Source organism: Vulpes lagopus, chromosome 24 (assembly GCF_018345385.1).
Source record: "Vulpes lagopus strain Blue_001 chromosome 24, ASM1834538v1, whole genome shotgun sequence".
In the NCBI taxonomy this organism is placed as follows: domain Eukaryota; kingdom Metazoa; phylum Chordata; class Mammalia; order Carnivora; family Canidae; genus Vulpes; species Vulpes lagopus.
The window spans coordinates 50,901,584-50,919,798 of record NC_054847.1 but is presented as its reverse complement, the minus strand read 5'-3'; the positions used below and the strand labels follow the sequence as shown (position 1 = coordinate 50,919,798).

The 18,215-nt window shown below is 36.0% G+C and overlaps 1 protein-coding gene across 2 annotated transcripts in view; it reads left to right on the top strand.

Moving 5' to 3' along the window:
- The window catches only part of RTTN (rotatin), a 142,786-nt gene that overhangs the window by 40,951 nt on the left and 83,620 nt on the right, over positions 1–18,215 (top strand). The window contains exons 18-26 of one of the 2 annotated variants that reach the window (XM_041739583.1): positions 2,190–2,361; positions 3,927–4,026; positions 6,709–6,797; positions 7,171–7,288; positions 12,871–12,967; positions 13,582–13,650; positions 14,642–14,674; positions 16,310–16,498; positions 17,361–17,600. In XM_041739583.1, coding sequence (XP_041595517.1) covers positions 2,190–2,361; positions 3,927–4,026; positions 6,709–6,797; positions 7,171–7,288; positions 12,871–12,967; positions 13,582–13,650; positions 14,642–14,674; positions 16,310–16,498; positions 17,361–17,600 — 1,107 coding nt within the window. The remainder of the gene's footprint in view (positions 1–2,189; positions 2,362–3,926; positions 4,027–6,708; positions 6,798–7,170; positions 7,289–12,870; positions 12,968–13,581; positions 13,651–14,641; positions 14,675–16,309; positions 16,499–17,360; positions 17,601–18,215) is intronic. The other variant, XM_041739584.1, reaches the window with a different exon arrangement.

Sequence of the window (18,215 nt, the reverse complement as noted above, 5' to 3'; positions counted from 1 at the left end):
GGACCAGTTGACCATATACCAGAGTAAATAGGAATTTTAATCTATTTAGTTTGTTCTCTTATTTGGAAAATTGGAAAAGTGTTCTTTTCTTGACCACTAGTGTATCATTTAAACTAAAAGAAAAGAAGAAAAATATATTGGTTTTTTTTACCTCTCTATCATTGCGACATGGATCTTTTCTGCTCTCTTTAGGTAACAGTTGTTAGATTTTCCTTCACTGAGAAGAAGAAAGCTTAGAGTCATGATGAGTAAGCAGTATTGAAGAACAAGAATCAGTTGCAAAGGCTAGGAGGAACAGATGTCCTTTTGACAATGAATAGCTTTGCTTTACTCAAACCTTACATCAGGATGATACAGTGGCTTATTTATAAATACATGATCAGACTGAAAAATAAGGAAGTAGGTGGAAATAATCTAAAACATTAAGAGAATAGAGAGGAAGAAGACCCAAGAGAAGAGACTATAGCTGTAGCGTAGAGAGTAAAGTTTGATAGAGAGTAAAGTGATGCAGGAAGCAGGGGTAGGTGGAGTTAAAATAAAATGTCTGTGCATCTCAGGAGTGGCCTCCATATGGTGGGGCTGTGTCTATTAATGTGCTAGCGTAGTACTCTTCACCCCCAGATTTGGTGATGTTATATAATAGAAGTGTATTTCCTGTTCACAGTCTCCAGGTAAACAAAGACAAAAAATATGCACACAACATTTTTTTGAAGGAAATAAATGGTGGGAATAACGGGACTCTGTTGCCTCATGCTAAAGCTAAAGAAGTGCTGAATTTATATAGGAGATGCATAAATGTATGCTTTATATACTCTACTCTGGCCATCTTTCTGGGGGCTACAGCCCCAGAGTTTAGTATAGATGGCCTTGGCTTGGAATGAAAGAAGCAAAGGAAAAGCTTTATATAGGTGTCTAGCTATTCTAACTAGAATAGGTAGAAGGAGTAAGTTTGTCTGACTTCTCACTCCATCTTGGAGTAAATATCAGTACTCTGAAGAATGATGTCTATTACTAAAATCACTGTAAATTTCTGTTAGACTTGGCAAGTACTTACTGGATGTCAACTGTGTGCCTCAGAGCCACAGTAGGCTGTGGGAACATAACAGCACCCAGCATGGGCATGGCACTGCCCATATAGAATTGGGCATGGAATTGGGAGGAGAAATTTTACCAGTTATCCTTTATTATTAATTATAGTAGAGCAAGATCAGTGTTGTGCTACTGGGACTTCAGGGTGACAGGGCCACACAGAGCAAGTGACCCAGTCTTGGCTGTGGTAGGGAGGACTCCCTGAGTACACAGCTTTTAACTGTCATCTTGTAAGTAATACTTAAACCTGGAACTTGTATTATCACTTAAAATTTTCCTAGTTTTTTTATAGTTCAAGAACCTGTCAGAGTAGTGATACATACCTAGTTGTCTCACTGTCTCCCAACTCTAAGGCCCTTTGTCCACTTGGTGGTTTTTTTGTTTTTCCATTTCATTGTCTAATGGCATGCAATATTTAATCTTTCCTTGTAATCTCCTACTTCTCATTCAACTGACCTTAATCCTAATCCATTCCAGATAAAATAGAATTTTGATGGGAATCACAAGTATTTGCATTTTCTTGAGAAGACTCTGTTTGACCCTTAATATAAGAACGTTCTCATACGTTGTGACATTACATTTTAGTTATTAATGTGATTACACTCCTGGAGGTTTGACCTAATGTTAGTTTGTGCCCTGTTTGTGAGTCCATGATAATTTTTGATTTTGAATTAGATCACTAGACTTTGAGTCAAGAGTTATGGATGTAATTTGCAGATTGTGTTAATTTATTGCCATTGACTGTGATACTGACCACAGACTATGAAGTTCATAGTCTCAGTGAGTCAGTCTCTTCATTTATAAATATTGATTATTCCTTATTTCTGATATTTATTTATTAATATAAAATTGAAAGAATAATTGTAGTTATACACTATTAATAGAAAAATAAAGTACCTTTGTTGTCAGTATAAGCATGGCAATTATCATGTTGATTTACGATAATGCTTTGTGGTTATAGGCTTTTAAAATGCCTATATTTTAAATATAGTGTTGATATATTGTGTTAATATACACTAATGCTTTGTGATTATAGGCTTTTAAAATATGTCTATATTTGTATATTAAAAAATGTTGACTGAAACACTTTGTTTCTTTAGGGTCCGTTCACTAGCATTAAAGCTTTTAGCATGTCATCTCACAAGGGAAGAAGGGGCTGACACAAAGCGTCCTTTAATAGATGCCAGAATTCTCTCCAGAGTTACTAATTTATTTATTGTGAAAAAACCTATTGAACTCACGTTGGATGACAGAAGAGAACTAATTATTAGGGTGAGTCTAACTTTTGGGTTTATCATTTCATGGTAACTTGATGCATTTGTATATCACCTATTTTATGTTACATTCTTCAGTTTGTATATGCATCTGAGAGGAAGAGAAGTTCTAGCTTCTAGTGTGATTATTCATGGCTAGTTTGAAATTGTGTTCTGGCTTTGTCTAGCTTCTGGATACATTTATTTATTTAATAAGTATTTCTTGGGTGCCTACTGTATGCCAGGCATTATATCCCTTTCATTTAATGTGTACACTGGAAATACAAATTAATTGAAAAGCATCTTCACAACATAAGGTTAATGTAGTGGAGAGAAATTCTGTGGTGACTCTTAAAAACAAGTATTTGTTACTGGCATAAAAACAATTGGAAATTCACTTGTTCTTATGTTGGAAATAGCCTATGAGGAAAAAGGAGAAAGTTTCTATGACAGAAGTTATCAGCCTCTGTATTATGAAAGGCAAAAAATAATATAGGTGGCAAAGGTGGTTTCTCTTAAATGTTATGGTGGTTCTGGGATTTTGTTGTTAATCTCTTTTCTCTTTTCTCCTTATATATACCTCCAGAGCTTAGTGTCCATTTGCTTATCTTTAGTCAGGGACGGTACTCAAATCATCTTGGGCCAATGCAGGATTAGATAAAGCTACTTGTTATCTTTATTGATTTATTCCTATGCTTTATAGCTTCTATTGAGACTTCAAGTCTACAGTCTGTCAGTTTTCACTGAAGTTTAGACCAGACGGCCCCAGGTGATACGACGGATTTTTTAAATGGGGAAGCACATTCAGTGTTCTTCTAACCTAAGTGTTCAGGGCCATGTGATAGCCCTAGCAGCAGGATTGGAGAACCTTCCCCTGACTACACTCAGGTCCTGCTGGGGACTCCCTGAGTGCTGACCACTGCTAGTTGTTCCTGTGCCCATGTGTGATGTGGAGGAAGGTGGGGAATATGGGGTCCTAGCACTGTCTTTGGGAGTCCGTGTTAGGGCCAGAAGATAGCAGTAGGCCGGGTAAAGGAGTGTCTGCCCTTTTCTATTTTCCCTTCACTATTGGGTTTGCCATCTCAGACCCTGCCCTGGAATGAAGTGACAGTTAGGGAGTGGGAGTGGCTGTGTTGGAGTGCTGGGCAGCAAGTCCTAGATAGCCATGGGCTTGAAGGCCTCTAGAAGGGAAGAGAGTCAGAGGCCAGGGAATTCTCACTCGTGTCTTCTGGAGGCCATGGACAAATCTGGAGTCACACTTCTGGGGTCTCTATTCTCAAGTTACTACCTGCAGAGATGTTATATGGCTTAGATGTTTTCTGTGAAGTTCTTAAGGTGCTAATGGGTTATGAATGACTTCCTGGCAAAAATGTACCTTAAAAAGAGGCTTATTTGATATGATGGCTTTTTGTTTTAGATTCTAAGTTTTCCCTGATATAGCACATCATTGCTGCAAATTTGCATGTAAATATGTCACTTAAGTAAGTGGGCTTTGGAGCTTTTGTATGGTATGAATCATAAAATTTTATTGGACAATTGGAAGTAGATGAAAACAATTTCTTTTTTTTTCTTTCTGGTTTTCAGTTGGAGACTGTTGAAAAGGTTTATAAAATCTTTACCTCAGATGATATTGATCTTGTTTTGAGAAAGTCAGCCGCAGAACAGTTAGCTGTGATTATGCAAGGTAATGTCTCTTAAGGAAAATGATTGCTGTACTGCTGATAATTGAATTTTAGATAGCTATGTGCAGTGGTATTGAGGGTTGCAAACTGCAGTTTTAGGGGCCAGATACAGGCTATAGCCTGGTTTGTTTTATTTTTCGTGGCCCTTAAGAATGGTTTTAACATTTTTATTTTTTTTAAGACTTTTTATTTATTTATTTGAGAGAGGAAGAGTACAAGTGGGGTGGCAGGGCAGAGAGAGAGGGAGAAGCAGACTCCCCACTGAGCATACAGACAGATGCAGGGCTCTATTCCCAGATCCTGGGATCATGACCTGAGCCAAAGGCAGATGCTTAGCCAATTAACTGAGCCACCCAGGTGCCCTGGTTTTAACATTTTTAAATAATTATTTAAAAAAAGAAACATAAAGAATATGTGACAAAGGCAATTTTTACCAGCCAAATCTGCTGTATTTTCTATCTAGTTCTTTTCAGAAAAAGTTTGCTGACCCCTCTTGGCCGAGATTACCATTATTTAACCTGTAGAATATCATTTGATAGAATTATCTAGAATATTGATAGAATTCTAACAGTGAATTGGATGTTCTTTCTTAATTTACATAATACATGATGTTTTGTTTGTTGTCTTGGGTAGACAAATCAATCAAACACTACTTTTTGGGTAGATAACATAAAAATAGTGCATTCTAACCATGTATTTTTTTTTAAAAGGTTTATTTAAAAAGCAACAACTAGTAAAATAGATTGTTAACTTTATTTGTAGTGTTGTTACTCCATAGGCTTCCATTCCTTGGATTAGTTTTTTTATTTTTCCCCATGTGTGCTGTATGTAACTTATCTTTAATGTTTGAGAGAAATGATAATTTTGCACTTACGTGAAAAGATTCTAACTTGGAACATGGGATGTACTTAATGTTCCTGTCTGACATTAGTGGAATCTGAAATGAGAAGAGTAATGTGAAAAAGCATATCCAACATATTTGTGGCTTTAATAATGATACAGACTCAGAAAATAAGGCTCTAGAAAATGTGGATAGCTTTGTCTAAGAAGATCATAAAACGCTTTTAGGGAGTATTCTTCTAGTATTGTTAACATTACAAAAATAAAGTTTGTAATTTTGGTGTACACTTGTTGGCAGGTAGTGGAAACTTTTTTTTTTTTTTAAACTGGCAACCAAAGGTAGTTCTAATAATAGCTACTAATTTAGTATCAGTATGTGTATTGGTATGTTTTTTCATTGTGTGTGTATATATATATATATATATATATATATATATATAGGGAGAGTTATAGGAGAGAATAAGTTAAGAAAATTGTAAGATATTAAATACTTGTGACTGGTTTATAAGCACCTAGAGATGTTATTGCTAGTAATATCTCTAGTGTGTTTGTGTGTGTGTGTATGTATGCACATATGTCTTACTATATTTGGGTGGCACTACTAGAATACCCCAGACTGCATAGCTTATAAACAACAGAAATTTACTTCTTATGGTTCTGGAGGCTAGAAGTCCAAGATCAAGGTGCCCACAGATTCAGTGTTGAGTGAGAGCCTGCTTCCTGCTTCTTGGTTCATAGATAGCCATCTTTTCTTTGTATTCTCATAGGGAGAAGAGGCCTTTTTTTTTTTTTTTGAAAGATTTTATTTACTTATTCATGAGAGACACACACAGAGAGAAAGAGAGGCAGAGACACAGGCAGAGGGAGAAGCAGGCTCCATGCAGGGAGCCCGAATGCGGGACTTGATCCGGGGTCTCCAGGATCAGGCTCTGGACTGAAGGCAGTGCTACACCACTGGGCTACCAGGGCTGTCTGAGGCCTCTTTTATAAGGACACTAATCCCATTCTTCAGGGCTCCACCATCATGACCTAATCGCTTCTTAAGGGCTCCACCTCCTGATCTCACTGGAGATTAGGTTTCCCCATATGAATTTTGGGGGAACACAAACAGTCCGTAATGGTGAATAAACACACACACAGACAGTCACACATATATGCTTACTTTAAAAGTTCATACTTTTCAGAAAATATAGAGTATGTTATAATCCTTTACTCTCATATTTGCTTTTGACAGTTTTGAGGTTAGAAATCTAAACTTTTTTTAATGTATGTATTTATGTATGCATGTATGTATGTGTGTAAGCTCAGTGCTCAGTGTGTGGCTCAAACTTACAACCCCAAGATCAAGAGTCACATGCTCTACTACCTGAGCCAGCCAGCTGCCCCTGAGATCTGAGTTTCTGTTAATAGAAAAATGACCACGTTGCAAGCTATTAACATTACTTGTAGAGAATTTTAAACATTTTGAGGTGATGGATTTGGAAAAGAAAAGAATTGTCGATGAAACAATATAAAGAAAATAACTTATGTACAAATAAAAGGATTCATTTATATACTTAAAATTTTAGTAGTTTTCAGGGTCTGAACCAGTTGATTTAATTATTCTTTTTTAAATAGCTTTTGTGTTTTACATTGTAGAAATAATTAAGATGTGCTTGTTACTTAAAAGTTTTCCGATAGTTTAGATGTGTATAAAGTAAAAGTTTAAAGTTTCTTCTCTAATTTTAACACCGGATGTAACTACTTAAAACTTTTTGAGTTGTGAATACCTGCTCTGAAATTTTAAAACTTCAGAAAATATTCTTTAAGTGACTTCTGTGTTTTGTTTTGTTTTTTGTCAACAGATATTAAAATGCATGCTGTGGTGAAAAAGTTACACTTAGTTGACACGATAATTGAGTATCTAAATGAATGTGTAGGTCAGGATGGTGAGGTAAGATTAATAGTGTACCTAGACATTTTTACAGACTGGTATTTTTATTAATCAGATCTGAAACTGAATTCAGCTGAATTTAGGTAAGTGCTTGGAGATTAAAACCTGATTAATACCAAGTACATTGTTTATTTTTTTATTTCTAAGAGTAGGGTCTCTCTAAAGGAAAACCAATCTTAGATTTTTTTAGGATATGTAAGCAGAAGTATATACAAAGCTTATTTTCAGCGGAAAATAATTATTAATTTGCATTTTTGTTTTACACGATTTTGATAAAAAACCGTAACATTTAGAAAAAGTTACTATTATAGTTTATTTTGTTTCCCCTTAGAATTGATGATTGTACAATAACTGTGTTTTCCCTCCTGGCCAGCTCATAGAATGTTTGATTCTGCCAAGCCTCACACTCTTCAGGAAAGTTCTTTGTGCGGACCCGGTCATGCGCATGGCCCTTTCACAGCAGGCTTCTCTTTTGACCCTGTTATTCAGAGGTGAATAAAATTCTGCTAATAATAATAAGTCAGTTCTAAGGGTTATGCTTTAACTGTAGGTAACATTTACTTTCCATTTGACTAACAGAATAACAAAGTTTTTTAGTGACTATGCTGCTTAAAATATCCTTTACAATGGATAATGTTTCTTTTGTGGAAATTACCTTGTAATCCTGTTACTGAGGAGGCCTCAGAGCTGAGAAAGGCTGATCATTCTGTTCTTTGCACAGTTGATGTGGCTTTCATTTGGTGCTCAATTACCTATTATCTATGAAGAGAGCAGGCTGCAGCCGCTGCCATTGCTGCCTACTCTTCCAAATCCATTTCCGCAGTCTTAGTTGGCTTGTGTCTTTGCATCCTGACCTCTGGCATGGTGTCTGAGTATGTCATCAGACTGATAGTAGGAGGGTACACCCTGTTTATGTGGAGTGAGAACTAGACCATCCTCAATGACTGAGCATTAGTTTATTATAAAGTGTGATTTTTTTTTAAACCCATTTCAATTTGGTTGTCGCTTACTAATGTGTTTACGTAGAAAAATTCCATGTAGTTTTTTTCTCTTTTTCTTCCTTCTGACTGTTCTCAGTAGAGAGCTTGGTAACATTTTGTGCTATTTTCTTTCTTAGAAATTTAGGCCACTACTATTAAATAATCCTACAATATGCATCTTGATCAAATTCTCAATATGCTTAACCTTGTTAATTATCTTAAGTGATATTTATGTTCAAAATATTATTAGAATATAGTAATTTTATTTTAGCATTTTCTTCTGATGTCTTCTGCTTGCTAAGTGAAGAGGACAGTGTATTTAATATAAGCATTGATACAGGTCCAAACCAGGTGAAGTTCTAAACAGACTCAGTGTGTCCAGGCTTGTGCATCTTGAATAGTGTATAACATTTTTACAGTTTTTAATAGGTTGATCTAGAAGAGTAGTACCTGTGGATCTTACGTTTTCTTTAGTCCTGTTAATTATCTTCCTAATAACCTCATTCAGAAATTAGTCCCTAGTTTGCCTTTTCTTTTTTTTAAATTCTTATTTTTATAATTTTTTATTTTTATTTTTTATTTTTATAATTTTAAGTTATTTCTTATTTTGATTTAAATTATTCAAGCATTCATGAGCATATTACTAGATTCAAAGGTACTCTCTAAGGCAGCATCACATGTACCCTGTTAGTATTAACAATTTTTCTATTTTGTTGATGTTTGTGAGAACTATTTCAGTGAGTCTGAAAGTGAATTATAACATTTTTTATTAATGGATTTAGTTTCAGGGTAAAGTTAGTGGGTTTTTTTTTTTTTAAGATTTACTTATTTTAGAGTGCATGCATGTGCAAGAGTGAGGTGGGGGCAGGTCAGAGGGAGAGAGAGAGACTCTTGAGCAAACTCCCTGCTGAGCACAGAGCCCCCACTCAGGGCTCGATCCCACAACCCTGAGATCATGATCTGAGCCGATATCAAGAGTCAGTTACTTAACTGACTGAGTCACCCAGGCACCACAGCAAAATTAGTTTTTTTTAAATCAAGTACTCAATTAGGAAATTCATTCCTCAGCAAATGTTTATTGAGTACATGTTATGTGCTAGGCCCTTGGGATACACCGATCATTTTGGTAAATGACATCTTGAAGCTGACAGTATAGTTGGAGACTTTGACAAATACACAATACAGCATAAAACTCTCTATAATAGTGGAATTCCTGGTGCCAGAGGGAAGTGTTCCTGAGCAGATTGGGTGGTGAGAAAACAATCAGAGAATGCTTCCAGGACATTTGGATCCAAGCTGGAACTTCAAAAAATGAATAGGAGTTCAGTGAGAGAGGGTTGATTTCTGGATGGAGCCATGGTTATGTTGAGAGAGAATGTATCTTTGAAATGGTGGTTGGTTAGGAATGACTGGATTTTGGGGGCTTCTGGGGTGAGAGGAAGATGATGAGGTGACACATGGAGGGCAGTTCATGCAGGGCCTGGTAGATCCCAGGAAACAGCACTGAGAAGTCGTTTAAGATCCTTAAACTGAGGGGGTATCTGTTTCAGAAAGATTATTCTATCTACAGCATGGAGAGTAGACCACAGGGGAATAATAACTAAATAATCTACCAGATACAGTTCTTTTATTTATTTATTTTTAAAGATTTTATTTATTTATTCATGAGAGACACAGAGAGAGAGAGGCAGAGACACAGGCAGAGGGAGAAGCAGGCTCCTTGCAGGGAGCCTGATGTGGGACTCGGTCCCGGGTCTCCGGGATCACGCCCTGGGCTGAAGGCGGCACTAAACCTCTGAGCCACCTGGGCTGCCCGATACACTGCTTTTAATTATAAATCTTATATCATGACAGAATCCAACCCATGACAGAATTGCATGGTGAGAACTTAACTTAAAACTATCTCACACCAGTGAGAATGGGGAAAATTACCAAGGCAGGAAACCACAAATGTTGGAGAGGATGCGGAGAAAGGGGAACCCTCTTACACTGTTGATGGGAATGTGAACTGGTATAGCCACTCTGGAAAACTGTGTGGAGGTTCCTCAAAGAGTTAAAAATAGATCTGCCCTATGACCCAGCAATTGCACTGCTGGGGATTTACCCCAAAGATACAGATACAATGAAACGCCGGGACACCTGCACCCCCATGTTTCTAGCAGCAATGTCCACAGTAGCCAAACTGTGGAAGGAGCCTCGGTGTCCATCGAAAGATGAATGGATAAAGAAGATGTGGTCTATGTATACAATGGAATATTACTCAGCCATTAGAAACAACAAATACCCACCATTTGCTTCAACGTGGATGGAACTGGAGGGTATTATGCTGAGTGAAATAAGTCAATCAGAGAAGGACAAACATTATATGTCTCATTCATTTGGGGAATATAAAAAATAGTGAAAGGGAATAAAGGTGAAAGGAGAAAAAATGAGTGGGAAATATTAGAAAGGGAGACAGAACATGAGAGACTCCTAACTCTGGGAAAGGAACTAGAGGTGGTGGAAGGGGAGGTGGGCGGGGGGTGGTGGTGACTGGGTGATGGTCACTGAGGGGGGCACTTGATGGGATGAGCACTGGGTGTTATTCTATGTTGGCAAATTGAACACCAATAAAAAAATAAATTTAATATAGAAAAAACTCACTACGCCATCTTACAGTGAGGAAATTGAGATCTAGAGAGATTTATCGACTTGGCCAAGGTCATAACCAGATAAGGTTGGAGACAAGAAAAGAACCCAAATTTTCTTACCTATGTTGATTTGTTTTTGTCTTAAATAATTACAGAATTTCTACATCCTTATTGTAAAAATTCAAACAGTATGGAATGATATAAAGTAAAACATCAGCAGTTTTTAAAATTTTCTTTCTCAGTTTCCCCAAAGAAGAATGTACTAGGTATATTTTGTCAAAAATCATTTGGAATGATCTTTTCTTTACACCCATGTTGTATTTTTTATGCTGTATATTTGTTGATGTTGCTTTTTCCAACTGAAAATGTATTTTAAATACCTTTCCATGTTATTACATGTGAATCTGTTTTCTTAAAAAACACGAAACCAAGAAACCAAGAAACTATTACATAGTGTTTCAGAGTTTCAGTTTGATATTAATATTTCTTTCAGAATTTTAACTGTAATAGTAATCATGTTTTATGATCATCTTGTGCATACTCTGTAATTAGAATTGCTGGGTCAAAGAAATTTTATAGGATATGGTTCAGTTCATTTCCACATCATTCCCAACAGTGATTTTTTAAAATGCTTCTTTTCCTCATAACCTTGCTAACACTGAATATGACTCACTCATTCATTCATTCATTCATTCATTCAAAATTTATTTATTTGAGAGACAGGGAGAGAGACAGAGATACTGAGAGAGTGCATAAGCAAGGGAAGAGAGGAAGAAGCAGACTCCCCACTGAGCAGGGAACCCCACATGGGGCTCCATTCCAGGACCCTAGGTCTGTGACCTGAGCCGAAGGCAGATGTTTAACTGACTGAGTCACCCAGGTGCCCCTGAATAAGTCTCATTTAAAAAATTTTCTTTAGGGATCCCTGGGTGGCGCAGCGGTTTAGTGCCTGCCTTTGGCCCAGGGCGCGATCCTGGAGACCCAGGATCGAATCCCACGTCGGGCTCCCGGTGCATGGAGCCTGCTTCTCCCTCTGCCTATGTCTCTGCCCCCCTCTCTCTCTCTCTCTCTCTCTCTGTGACTATTATAAATAAATAAAAATTAAAAAAAAAATTTTCTTTAATATTATTGGTAAAAATAATATCTCACTATTATTTTCTATTTTTTAAACATTTTTAGTGGAGGTGATTATCTTTTCATGCATTTATTCAAATTTCTTATAATTGCCTATTTTCTGTTGCATTTAATTTCTTTTTAGTGACTTGTAGAGTTTATATGCTCGATTTTATGTTAAGATTTTCTTCGCCTATCATTAGCCTTAACTATTTTATGGAAGTATATAAAGCTTTTCTATTATAGCAACTGAGCTTTTCATCATGCTCTAAAAGGAGGGCCTTCTCCAATTCTGAATTTAAAATTCTAAAAAGGCTTCTATTCTTTCTCTTAACATATTTATAGTGTTTAAAAAATTTAGATCTTTATGTAGAATTGATTTTGATAGTGTAAGGTAGGTATCTAAATCTATTTTTTTTCATATTGTAGGCAATTATATTACAATAATTATGTATTTGGAAATGCGGTAGTTCATCCTATCCCCACTGATATAAAGTGTCTACAAAAATTAAATTCTTACATGTATTTCTGTTTCTTTTTAGTTCATTACTACTTTCAATCATGTCACTTATCAATTAGGTTGATATTATCCTTTTCTCTTAGTTAGGAAAATTAACTTCTTTTGAAATTAATTTCTTGTTGCTGCTTTCCTGGACTTACTGACTCTGTATTATGTTAGTATTCCTGTGTGATTGGTACCACCACAATACCTGTTTGGTTAGAATTTCATAGTTGTCGAGCACTGAGAAGTCATAGCATTGGGAGTGCTGCAGAGGTGGAAACTAAGGTTTATTAATGCTGCAGTATTTGATCAGGCCACTTCACTAGTAGTATGTGATGGTGCTAGCTTTAGTCTTGTTAGTTCAGAGCAGTTTCTTTTTCCATTATCTTGTAATAAATAAGATACACGAATTAAAACAACACCAACACAAACACAGTGTGTTGAAGTCAAACCCGAGTTCTATGACTATATGTTTATAGGAAAGGGCAGATGATAACTAAGGTGATCTCTGAATGAGTGAACTTTAGTTGGAGTAAAGGATTTGGCAAACCTACTAGAAGCTGCGTTAGTTTGCTTCTTTGAGAAACTGAAAGTCCACAGTATCTAGTGAGTGGATGTGCAGGTGTGTTTCCTGGACCATCAGGCTGTGGGATTCACAGACTCCAGCCCAAACCTGCTGAAACAGAAGCTCTGTTGTGGAGATCCACATATGTCAGTGTATGTAGGTTCATGTTGCAGTTTTCTGAGAATGACATCTCTTCCCTTTGAGTTAAGATATTTTAAATTTGAAGTTCATTTTTCTAGAGGTAAAGATATTTCATGAAGTTATACTTCTTTTTATTTCTTAGTTTCCTTAATATTTCATGAAAATTGTGCTGTCGTGACTGAAGTCGGAGCATTATTTTGTCTTCTGTTATTTGATGAAGTATCGAGAATGGATATGTGGTGAGCTATAAGAATTTTAAAACGTTTTTACTTTTAATTAAGGTTTCTGATGCAATCTTAGAGCAATGCATGGAAATTTCTGAATTATGAAGCCTATGTTTTCCATTTTGATTTAAGTCAAAAAGCCTATTGGCTCAAAAAGTCCCCTGAACTTTTAATTTGAACATTACTAAGCATAAAATTAAAAAGTTATTGCAGCAATTTTTGTCATTAATACTCTTTTTTAGTATATACTCTCAATTTCATGTTTTTTTTCTTTAATAGTTTATTAGAAAGTTTGGGGAAGTTGTTTAGGTTGGTAATATGTCATTAGCACTCCACTTGAGCAGGATCGAGTGGGAGGAAGACAGATTCACCTGCCAGTACAGTGCCCACATTCTATGAATCATTATTATATGAATTTCCTAAGCGCTAATTTACTCTTTAGAAGTAAATCTAGGTAGTAGGAATCATGTTGTAACTATACAAATGATAGAGCCGATTGCAACTCTTGTTTGGAGATTCAGTCAAGGAGCAAATTGTATTTGTTAGATAAAACCATGGTTTACTCATTTTTTTCTTTCTTCTTGTGTGTGTATGTGTTTTGTTTTTTGTTTTTTTTTTTAATGAAATAGGTCTGTTAATCCTTCCAATAAACCTTCTTCACCATCAGTCTTCAGTTTGCCTGTTTCAGTTTTTAGAAGGTAAATGATTTATTGTTTTGATTTTTTTTTTTTTGAAGGGAAAATGTTACAGGAAGGGAAATCAAAATCTATAAGTTTCACAATTTTTATCTGGCATTTAAATCACAGGACATGTAGTGCTTCAGTGTTTCCTCACGGTGGTGAGCTCAGTAAGCGCATGTCCCCATTATTAACTTTCCATCTGAATGTGGTTCAGATGTACAGAAACTCTCCAGCCTAGATTCAGCAGTTGTTAACACGTGGGCTTAATTGCTTTTTCTCTCTTTCTCTCAGTATATTTATTTATCTGTATGTAATTTTTCTCTGATGCGTTTGAAAATAAGTTTCAGACATAATTTTACTTACCTCCTAATTATTGTAGCATGTACCTCCTTAAACTAAGGACATTTTTCTGCATACCGCTGTACCATGCATGATCACATCTAAGAAAATTAAAAATAATTCTGTAACATGATCTAATTTCTTCTATTATATCCAAAATAGTAATTACTTCTAGGAGAATCACTTCTTGGCCTTTTGGCTAAGATCAAGTGTACTTCTAGGAGGAGAGCAAAAAAAAGTAATAGACGAGAAAAGGGAACAAAGAAATTTTCTGAAGGGATGGAAATGTTCTGTATTTTATTCTGAGTGATGGTCATACAAATGAATCCAAATGGAAAAATTCATCAGGCTGTATATATAAACTAAAAATCTCTGTATTCTAAAGATAAGTAAATTATGTCTTAATAAAACTATGATTAATTTAAAAATAACATTTCATAATTTGGTAAATCTTATTACATGTACTGTAATCATTTTCCTGGCTATATAATATTCTGTTGTTGAATTTATTTACCACAATTTATTTGTTCTCCAGTCAAAAGGTATTGGTATGATTCTGGGTTTTTGTTCCTGTATGCACCCCTGTAAACAAGCATATGCATGTTTCCTGGTATAGTGTGTAAGAGTTCCTTTTAAATATATTGTTCAGAGTGAACTTCCTTGTTTGTAGATACCACCTACTGTTCACAGTCTCTAGATTTGGGTAAGTAATCAAAGTCGCGCTTGCAGTAGGCCTTGCTTGGAATGAGATTGCACGTGAGGGTGCTGGGAGCTGTCTTGGCTTAGAAGACTCACGTGCTGATAGGAAATACCTTCTTTACTATGCCATAGGCATAGTTTCCAGGACCCCACAAGACACGGCGCTTGCAAGAGCCACAGCACTCAGGGTTGCTCAGAACTGTGGCTTCCTGATGTGCATTTACCATTTATTCCCAGATATGGGAGTCATTTTTACCATAAGCAAAAAAGACAGCTTAGTAATATTGTTGACATTCCATATCTATTGGTTGTCCTGGGGACGGGACCAGAATTAGCTCAAGATAAAATTTGTCCGTAGAGAAGAAGAAAGGTTTTGTTATTCCTTTACTCATAGTAATGTTGTCATTTTAAAAATCGTCCATCTGGTGGACATATAGTGGTTTTTCAAACTGGTTGTGATGTATTGCCTTGTGCTTTTTATTCCTTTTTTCCTTCTTTTTCTTTAGTCTTAATGTGCAGTTCATTTTCTAACTTACTAAAAAATCCCCATTGATTGACTTGCCTTTTTTTTTGTTGTTGTTCAGTTCAAGTCCTTTCAAGTGGGCTCTGTGTCCTTTTGTCAAGGTGCCATGAGTCTATTACTATTTTCTTGTGTTCTAGCACAAAGAAACATCCAAGAATCACTTTTTGTTTCCCTCTCGAGACCTTGTGTTAGCCATTTATCTAAGAATTCTTGATAACTTTTGTAGAAAATTTCAATTTTAAAAGGTATTTTTTTAAAAACTATTCAGCCTGATTTATATGTAGAACTCTCCCTTAGCTTATTGAGACACAAGAAATGAAAAAGCGCAGTAAAGTTCTCCTGAGAAATCTTACCCAGTTGTATTTATCTAATATTAGTCACAATATGTGAATTAGGGTTTTAGTTTTTTTTTTTTTAGCAAAATTATTTTTTAACATTTGAACATGCTAGACATTACTGTCCTGTTAAACACTATTAAATTAACTTGGAATGGTTTAAGAGCTGTTGCTGTTGTATCTCTTCTCAGATCTAAAAATATTTCTGGGTCTTTGTGGTGACACATAGTGGTTGAATTTATTGATGATGCAATAAACTGTGTTCAAGTGACGATATTAAGTTGTGATTTTGACACTTAGTGATTCCTGTGAACCTAAGGCAGTTTATTTAGCCTCCTTAAGGCTCATTTTGATCATCTGTAAAATAGGTATCAGTGCCATGCATGTAACTGAACAAATGGTAGATAATACATGAGTGCCTACTTTATGTTTAGCATAAAGTAGGCACTCATGTTCTACCTGAAACCTTTTATGTGTGGCTCACTGTCGCCACAGGCCTTGACTTGAAGGGGGCATTAGCCATCTCTGCTAACAACTCTAATACAACACAGGTTAAGGAAGTCTTCAGGCAAGACTTTAAAAAGTGTTTTTGGGAGTTCAGAGGATGGCAAAAGAGTAAATGAAATACTATATACAGCATGATAACTGTTCAAAATAGAGGCTGTGAGAGTGATCTCTATATTCTTGTGAGGAATAGAACTAGGCCTCATTTGTAGCTCATCCGTTTTAGTAGTGTTTAAGAATTTTGAAGTTCATAATTACTTGTATGTATTTTCTTTAGGTATCATCTACCAGTGCGTATAGTTGGCCACCATGCTGTGAGTCCTTACTCGATAGTTTTGCCATTATCCACTGATTGTTTGGCCTTGAAACCAGTCTCAGACATGCTGAGAATAGCTTGGAACTTGTCCTGGTATCATGGGAGTGAGAATCTGTTGAAGCAAATGAATTCCGAATCTAAAATCCAAGAGTAAGCTGTTATGTTTAATTGAAAAAGAGTTCATATTTAGTGAATTATAAGTAGCTAGCTAGGTTTTATTTTCCCTTTAGGTCAAGTGGCTTTTTTACTTTTTATCATCTGGTTTTGTTTTTCCATTGAAGATTATAATTTTTTACTTTGTTTTAAAGATTACATGTGTTCATTACTTTTTAGGAACAATCACATAAGGAAAATTAAAAAGCATGTGCTCTGTGTTGTTTTAGAGATTGTATGAAGTTTGGTTAGTTGTTTTTTTTTACATTTTTATTTATTTTTCAGAGAGAGAGGGAGAATGTGTGCACACACATGAGCTGGGGGAAGGGAGGCTGATGAGAGGTGGGGAGGCACAGAGGGAGAGGCAGAGAGAGAATCCACACCCAGCATAGAGCCTGACACTGAGCCTCAGTCTTCCCCATTCTGAGATCATGAACTGAGCTGAAACCAAGAGTCAATCAACTAAGCCATCAAGGTGCCCCAAGTTTGGTTAGTTAATAGATATAAATCTCTAGGAATGTAGTCTAAATTAGAGTCAGAGTTCAGTAAGTATATGTATAAATGTTGTTTTCATTACTGTGGTGATGATGAAGATTACTTTGGAATATCCGAATATTCTGATCTGTTATCACTTTCTTGTTTAAATGAAAATTATATTTTGTAAGCAGGAAAATGTCAATACAAACACTTAGGATGCTAATGTAAAAAACTCTAACATTGACAGATATATACCAGATTTTCTTTTGGCCCAGATTTAAAATGAGGATAAAATAGAATTTTTTTAGAGTTTATAATAAACATAAATGTGAGCTTTTATTTAAATAGCTTTGTTGCTCTTCCTTTGTTTCTTTTTGTTTAGATTTTCAGATACATTGCAGTTATCCACAGAGGACACCCTCACTCTGAAGATGACACATACAGCTAGTGGACTGAAGGATTGTCTCCATTCCATTGTCGAGGCTGCAGCCCACAGGGAAGTGAGGGCTGCTGTCACAAGAATGAGTTTTTATCTTCTGAATGACAGACTGTCTTTAAAGGGTGGCGCTGGCCCATGTGGGGTTACCTTGAAGTCCTTGTCGTGGCATACCACACTAAACAGGTCAGTATATACAGCTCAAGACTGCCAGTTTCAAAGACCAGGATTGAATTGTATTTGGGTTTATCTCCACATCTTTGAAGATAAGAGCATGTATTCTTTATGTTGCTATCATTAGAGAAAGTTTTTTTTCAGTGTGGAAAACTGGAATTTTTTAACGTGTAGTAAGTAATAATGGCAAAAGAGAAAAATTTTCTTAATCCCTGCATTTTGGAATTAATAATAAATTATACAGTTTTTATATTATCATAGAAAATTTTATTTTGCTATCTCACAAAAGTAGATAATTAGGATATGATGTGGCTGAACACAATGAATGTTTTTTTCCTATCCACATTTTAAAAGAGCCCAGACATCAGTGGAGTGGCTGATGGGTTTGGTATACCTGCAGTGGGCTGTTTTATTTTGTTTTTACTTTTTTTTTTTTTTAGATTTTATTTATTTAATCATGAGAGACACAGAGAGAGAGAGGCGCAGAGACACAGGCAGAAGGAGAAGCAGGCTCCATGCAGGGAGCCCGACATGGGACTCGATCCCGAGTCTCCAGGATCACACCCTGAGCTGCAGGTGGCGCTAAACCACTGAGCTACTGGGGCTGCCTTGTTTTTACTTTTGTTT